Source organism: Meriones unguiculatus, chromosome 3 (assembly GCF_030254825.1).
Source record: "Meriones unguiculatus strain TT.TT164.6M chromosome 3, Bangor_MerUng_6.1, whole genome shotgun sequence".
Taxonomy (NCBI): Eukaryota; Metazoa; Chordata; class Mammalia; order Rodentia; family Muridae; genus Meriones; species Meriones unguiculatus.
Genome location: NC_083351.1, coordinates 173,514,787 through 173,521,665, shown reverse-complemented (window position 1 = coordinate 173,521,665; position 6,879 = coordinate 173,514,787). Strand labels below are relative to the sequence as shown.

Sequence of the window (6,879 nt, the reverse complement as noted above, 5' to 3'; positions counted from 1 at the left end):
TAAAAAGTAATACCCTCTCCGTCCCCGCGCCCTCCTCCCCTCCTTTCCGTTTTATTTTGCACAGTTAATTGAGCCGGGCCGCCCGGCTCCGCGCTGCAGCCGCTCTTTCCGCCAGGCCCCTCCCCTCTCGGCTCCGCCCAAGAGGGCGCTGGGGCGGGGACTAGGCGGGCGCGGCCTTCAGGCTCCCCAGCCTCAGCCAATCAGAAGGCAGGGCGCTCCCCGGAGGGCGTGGCCCAGGGCGCGACGCCTCGCCGAAGCCGAGCGCTATTGGAAGGCGGCGGTTACGCCCCAAAGCCCTGTGCCCCGCCCCCTCGGCTCCGCCCCGCCCCCCCCCGAGGAGCTGGGCCCTGGAGTGACGTCCCCGAAAGTTCTCCTTTTGGGCCCCCCCTCCCCGCGTTCCCCTCAGCTAAAGAGCGGCGGGGAGGGGTGCGGACGTTTTATTACCTTTGAGAGCTTCATCCGAACTGTCAGGGCCCGGAGGGAGACGGGAGAGGAGGGGACGCGCGGCCGGGAAGAGCGCGGAGCAGGGAGAGCGGAGGAGAGATGCTGGAGAGGCGAGAGGAGGAAGGCGGGGAGTGAGGGGAGGAGGCCGGTGGCCCGGGGTGGGGCGGGAGCGGCGGCGGCCGAGCGGAGCCCGCGGACTTTTCACACTCGGGCCCGGCGGGGACGCGGGCGCGCGGGCGGCCCGAGCGGCTCCTCTGCCCTTCCCGGCGCTGCAGCGCCAGCCCCGCCGCGCCGGCCGGGCGCGCTCGGTGCCCGGGGCGAGCGCGGAGCGCGGGGCGCGCCGCGGCCTCCCGGGAAGCCCCCTTCGAGCGAGCGCCCCCGGCGCGGCTCGCCGAGTCCCGGCTCCGTCCCGGCCGTTCCCCGCGGGGGCGGAGGAGCCGAGGGGCGGCGCGCCGTGAGCCGGGGCGCCTCCCGGGCCCCGCGCGGCCGCGGGTTCGAGCCCGGCCGGGGGATGTTAGCGGTGGGGGCGATGGAGGGCCCCCGGCAGAGCGCGTTCCTGCTCAGCAGCCCTCCGCTGGCCGCCCTGCACAGCATGGCCGAGATGAAGACCCCGCTGTACCCCGCCGCCTACCCGCCGCTGCCCGCCGGCCCCCCGTCCTCGTCGTCCTCGTCGTCCTCGTCCTCGTCGCCCTCCCCGCCGCTGGGGGTCCACAACCCGGGCAGCCTGAAGGCCCCGGCGGCGGGGGGCCTCTCGGCCCTGGGCAGCCCCCCGCCGCAGCTGTCGGCCGCCACCCCGCACGGCATCAACGACATCCTGAGCCGGCCCTCCATGCCGGTGGCCTCGGGGGCTGCCCTCCCCTCCGCCTCGCCCTCGGGGGGCTCGTCGTCGTCCTCGTCCTCGTCCTCGTCGTCGTCCGCCTCCGCCACCTCGGCCTCCGCCGCCGCCGCGGCCGCCGCGGCCGCCGCCGCCGCCGCCGCCGCCGCCTCGTCGCCCGCCGGGCTGCTGGCCGGCCTGCCCCGCTTCGGCAGCCTGAGCCCGCCGCCGCCGCCGCCCGGGCTCTACTTCAGCCCCAGCGCCGCGGCCGTGGCCGCCGTGGGCCGCTACCCCAAGCCCCTGGCCGAGCTGCCCGGCCGGACGCCCATCTTCTGGCCCGGGGTGATGCAGAGCCCGCCCTGGAGGGACGCGCGCCTGGCCTGTACCCCCCGTGAGTACCGTCGCGGGCCCGGGCTCCCCCGCCTCCCGAGTCCGCTCTCTGCCCGCTCTGTCCTCCCGGTGCCCCGGTGGCCTGGCAGTGCCAGGGCGGCGCGGTGGCGGTCGGGCCCGGGGGCGTCTAGCGAGGGGTCCACTTCCCCGAGGTCGCCAGGGCTCTGCCCGAGGGCGCGTGGCTCCATGGAACCGGCTCAGGGGGCGAGTGCCCGGGACTGGCCCGTTTAGCGAGGTGGCGAGCGGGAGAGGGCCTCTGCCGCCCGGCTTTCCCGGCTCTTTGGTGCCTTCGGTGGCCTGACCGGCCCTGGGGGTGGTGGTGGTGGATAGGCAGGGCAGCTACCCACCGCCCCAGGAAGAGCAGGCACGAGCTAGCATCGCCCCCCTGACATCTTCAGCCCACCCCCAGTGCACTTGTCCGCAGCCAACAAGCCGTGCCAGACTCCCCAGAACTGGTGACGTGCTCCGGGCTGTTTTCTGGGATGGACCTGGGCTCTCCCTGCCCCAGGACTGTTGCATCTGGGGGCACTGAAGAGGCATTTTGGCACTCAACGGCCTAACCCAGGAAAGAGAGAGATGACATGGGACGGGACGCAGACCAGCAAAGCGCAGAGACTTTGCCTCAGTTGTCCCCGGGGCTGGACGGTCTTGTGATTAGGGAGCCAGAGCTCCCAGAAGGCCCTTAGCCCCCAGATGGCGTCCAGGGCCCAGCTCAGCTCCTTTTCTCCTTCTGTGAAGTTCGTCCGAGTCGCAGGGCCTCCCTGCCCGAGGCTTAGCCGCAGTCACTGAGGGAAGCCAGGGCGAGCTCCTGAGAAGCGGCTCCCGGGGCTGTGGGGAGACGCTTCCGTTTCGGTGTGGCTTGTAGGGACGGCCAAAGTCCCTCCCTTCTTCCTCCAGCCTGTAGCGGCCTGAGGCCAGGGGCGAGCTGGCTCTAAAAGTGTGCAGAACGCAGGAGCCCTTTCGCCGCCCAACACACCTAGTCAGGGAAGGGGCCGAGGAAAACAAAACAAAATATAAAAAAATTCAAATGTGGGTCCCTGCCTACCAAACCCTCTCCCACTGGCACGGGGACTGGCCCCAGAGGTGAGCGAGGTGACCTCTCCCATGCACTCCTGCTCAGTTGAAGAGGGGGCCCCGTTTCTGCTGTACTCTTCAGCAGCGGGGGGCCCCCCTAGCTGCTGGCCCTGCGGTTTAAGCACAGACTATGTTGCTGCCCCGACCGCACCGGCTTTGACCAGAGTCGCTGGCTCGGGGAAGCGCCGGCGCTCCTCTGGCGCAGGCCGCGGAGCCGCGCTCTCTGGACCGCCGAAGCTTAGCTTGGCCCAGTCGCCCCCTGCTCCCATCCCCACCCCCTCACCGCCCCGGCCCCCGCTGAGCGCTGTAACGGGTTGTCTCTTGTTGTCGCTCCTGGCAGATCAAGGATCCATTCTGTTGGACAAAGATGGGAAGAGAAAACACACCAGACCGACCTTCTCCGGCCAGCAGATCTTCGCCCTGGAGAAGACTTTCGAGCAAACCAAGTACTTGGCGGGACCCGAGAGAGCGCGCTTGGCCTATTCTTTGGGGATGACGGAGAGTCAGGTCAAGGTGAGTGGACCTTTGACACCTCCAGGGATGGCTTCCCCGGACTTGCGCGCCCGTGTGTCGTGTCCACGCGCATGAGCCTGCGCCTCTGTTTTCCCCTTTCCAAAGGGGAGGTGAGGGTGCGCTCTGAGGAGCCTGGGGAGAAGTGGGGAGAGGGTTGGGGATTGCACAGGCCCTGGGGGGGGGGGGCTTTTGGAGTCAAACTATTGATGAACAAAAGAAATGGAGTCCCCGCCTTAGAGACTAGGCTAATCTAGACAGCAGCCTGTGCTGGGGACCTGCCTTTATCAGAGAATAAAAGCGTTTAAGGGAATATCCCGGCGAAATGGAGCCGATTACAAAGCTGGGTTCGTTTTATTTGTAAAGACACTCAAGCTTTTGTTTGCCCACGCAGGCCCCACTGGTTATAACATTTCCTAGTGCGGATGGGCAGCACACTCACTTGTATATTAATTTGTAGATTTAGAAAAAGTAAAGGAATCTAGAGGAACTTAACGCTGATAAAACTTGCTTTTGCCCTAGATAAAGATAATCATTTTGGAATAGTAATTTCCCACATGAGCTGACAAGATTGTTAACGTATTATACGATTGAAATCTGCTTACAGCAAGTTTATCCGCAGAATTAAGATACTGCACTTTATGATAATTTGTAATTAAGATGTCTCGTTGCTCATAATTGAGTTGTATACTGCATTTCAGGGGAATCAAATTTTAGAAGTCTGTCCCTGAAAATAAAGGGATTGAGCCAGCTGGGTAAATTCAATCAGATGGCTTCCCGGTTTTCTCTGTTCTCTTCGGTGCCTTTCAGGTTGTTACATTTGTTTAGGGAGTGAGAACCTCTGTGGGGTCTGCTTTCTTTAGTTACATTGATGCAATCTTATGCTAAGGCTTTGCTTTCCTGCCAGCCAAAAGTCACATATATTTCCGCAGAGAGTCTTCACGTGGCCATTAGAAAACCATCACATTCGAAATAATTTTGCGTGGGTGGCTCGGGAGGCTACACCTTAATCCGGAGGTCTTCATTGGTCACCGTAAATATGTCCCTATGGCCAGAAGTGAATTATTACAGCAATATAAAGAAAATTACTTTCTTAACAATTCGGATTCTCTGGATAAAATACAGAACAGATGAGAAACATAGGAAAAGGGTGATATTACATCTTTAGAACTTGCTTACTGCTGTCCTTCAGGTTAAAATACACGTGTCAGACCCAATCAAGCACCATGAACGGCTCTAACTATTTCAAATGAATGTCTGAGGGCGGAGCAATGTTATGCTAATATTGGAAAGAACCGGCTAAATCATAATTATAAAACAATGTAACTGGCAGTCCTTTGCTTTAAAAACAGCGAACGCCATTTCACCTTTGGTTTTAACCGAGAAAGAAGTTCAGAGCGTCAGCCCCACCGTGGTGACAGTCCTGACTGAGCTGTTAAATGCTCTCAGGCTCTGAGTAAACTGAAGTTTTCAGTATTTCAGAAAACTTCAGACCATGCGCCCTAAGTGTTGTGGAGAGGAGCGAGGAATTTACCAGCGAACTTAGTGGCAGATTCGGGCCTAGAAAAAGTAACCGGTCAAGTGTCCAAAAGCGAGAAACAGAGCAGTGATAACTGGGTTTAATGTTTTCTCTTCGGTCCCCATCACTGGGCACCGCGGTTGCTGCTCAGAACACGATTAAGGACTAAAACCCACATTTAAGGGGAAACTAACCGTTTTCGGTTTCCGGTTGGGACGTAGGAAAAGCAAGTTTGTCTCCAGGCAAGCTGGTTCCAGGTCTTGTTTTTCACTCTCCCCAGAAGCGGTTTGCTGGTGGCCTGCCCGCTCCCGTGTCGCCATCGCTATGGCAACGGCGCCGGGTTAGGGAGGCCACCGGACTGACTTTGACGCCGAGCCCCGGGGGGCCCCGCGGGGGAGGGTGGCGAGGTGGGAGCCCGGGTGTCTCGGCGCTCAGTTCCCCCTCCCCGGCCCTGCCTCTCCCTCCCCACCGCCCCCCCTCCGCCCTCAGGTCTGGTTCCAGAACCGCCGGACCAAATGGAGGAAGAAGCACGCGGCCGAGATGGCCACGGCCAAGAAGAAGCAGGACTCGGAGACCGAGCGGCTCAAGGGGGCCTCGGAGAACGAGGAGGAGGACGACGACTACAACAAGCCGCTGGACCCCAACTCGGACGACGAGAAGATCACCCAGCTGCTGAAAAAGCACAAGTCGAGCGGCGGCGGCGGCCTCCTGCTGCACGCGGCGGAGGCCGAGGGCTCGTCCTGAGCGCGCCGCGCCCCGCGGGGACCCCGGCCCCCGCCCCGGGCCCCGCCGCTCGCCGGGCCTTCCCTGTTTTCTAAGATGTACATATCTATTTTTTTAACCTAGAAATTGTGGCGGGGGGATGGCGTGGGGGCGGGCAGGACGGCGCACTGAGGACAAACAGAAACAGACGGACAGACAGACTCGCCGCCGAACACGCCCGCGGCTCCCCAGAACCCATCCGCGGCGGCCGGGCCCCCTCAGCCCGGCTCGGCCTCCGGCTCCGCGGGCCCCGGGCTGCGGGCGAGGCCTCTGCCAGCGCGGCAGCCACCGCCCGGCGGGACTCTCCGAGCGAGCCGCGGCGGGCGTCCTCCTCCTAGGGACAAAAAGGGGGACCCCGCCCTCCAACTGCTCGACAGTAACCTGTTGACGGCTCCCTGTAAATAAACCGCGAGCCACAGCGACCAGGATTACTGCATTGTGAATATTTAAAGTGTAAAATGCCTTTTGGAATTTGGAATCGAGAGCTGGACCTTCCCTCCCGTTGGCTTGAGACGCATTCCCACGACGCGGCCGCCCTTCACCGCTCACCCGGAACCTTCGAGAAGAACCCGGCGCCCTCCTCGGCCGCCCTCCGCCGGCTCCGGACCTGTCCTCAGCGCTTTTCTCCTCCGCCCGGTCCCCGCCCGGGCCAGCAGACCTTGCCAGGCCGCCACCCCACCGCCCCGCTCCGCCCCAGGACCTGAAGCCCGAGGTCCCGGACCCCGCGAGCGTCTCACACCGGCCTCTGGGGTCCCCTCCGAAATTGCACAGTCGTTTGTTGCTATTTATTAGTGATTTAAAGAAAATACCGGGGAGGGAGGGGGTACGATGTCTTGTATTTAATTTAACTCCTTTCTGATAAAAAAAAAATATGCGTGTTAAAAGTAGATGGTGGGAATTGTTACAAGCGCTCTGGGTCTGAACATAAACATTTCCTTTAGTTGCTGTAATTGAATTCGAGGTGTTTTGTATCATAAGAATACTATAGAATATGTAAATTGTTTTCTGTTAAAGCTAATAACGATGATATATTAGCCTCCTTCACATTTATTAATTTATACGAGGAATTCGGTTTGTAAAGAAAAGGCAGCCCCTTTGCGACGACACCCATGAAATGTAATGCACTTTCTGTTTCAAAGGATAAATCGAATTAAAAACAGCAGCAAAAAAACAGTTTGAAGACGTCTGTTGCCTTGTGGGAACCGGTCTCAGCGGAGATCTCAAATAAAAGTCAAGAGCACAAAAAAGCGTTACATGGACTTCCTGGGTGAAATAGCTGTCTCCTCCTCCTCATCTCCATCATCTATCGGGAGAAATCACACCCAAACCCCCTGGCGTGGAAGGCTGTGGAAACACATTCTCAGTG

At 60.9% G+C, this 6,879-nt stretch overlaps 1 protein-coding gene across 1 annotated transcript; it reads left to right on the top strand.

The window, feature by feature from the left end:
* Nucleotides 1-955: 955 nt before the first annotated feature.
* Nkx6-1 (NK6 homeobox 1) lies at nt 956-5,544 on the top strand. The gene is made up of 3 exons (XM_021655636.2): nt 956-1,649; nt 3,063-3,235; nt 5,241-5,544. Exons 1-3 carry the CDS (start codon nt 956-958, stop codon nt 5,493-5,495), a joined length of 1,122 nt encoding a protein of 373 aa, XP_021511311.1. The 3' UTR covers nt 5,496-5,544.
* Nucleotides 5,545-6,879: the final 1,335 nt, after the last annotated feature.

Bases quoted from the DNA above. Each gene is read 5' to 3' on its own strand.
- Nkx6-1 (XM_021655636.2), top strand. From the start codon at position 956: ATGTTAGCGGTGGGGGCGATGGAGGGCCCCCGGCAGAGCGCGTTCCTG. The intron at 1,650-3,062 runs GTGAGTACCGTC...CGCTCCTGGCAG, and splicing joins GCGCCTGGCCTGTACCCCCC to ATCAAGGATCCATTCTGTTG. The intron at 3,236-5,240 runs GTGAGTGGACCT...CTCCGCCCTCAG, and splicing joins TGACGGAGAGTCAGGTCAAG to GTCTGGTTCCAGAACCGCCG.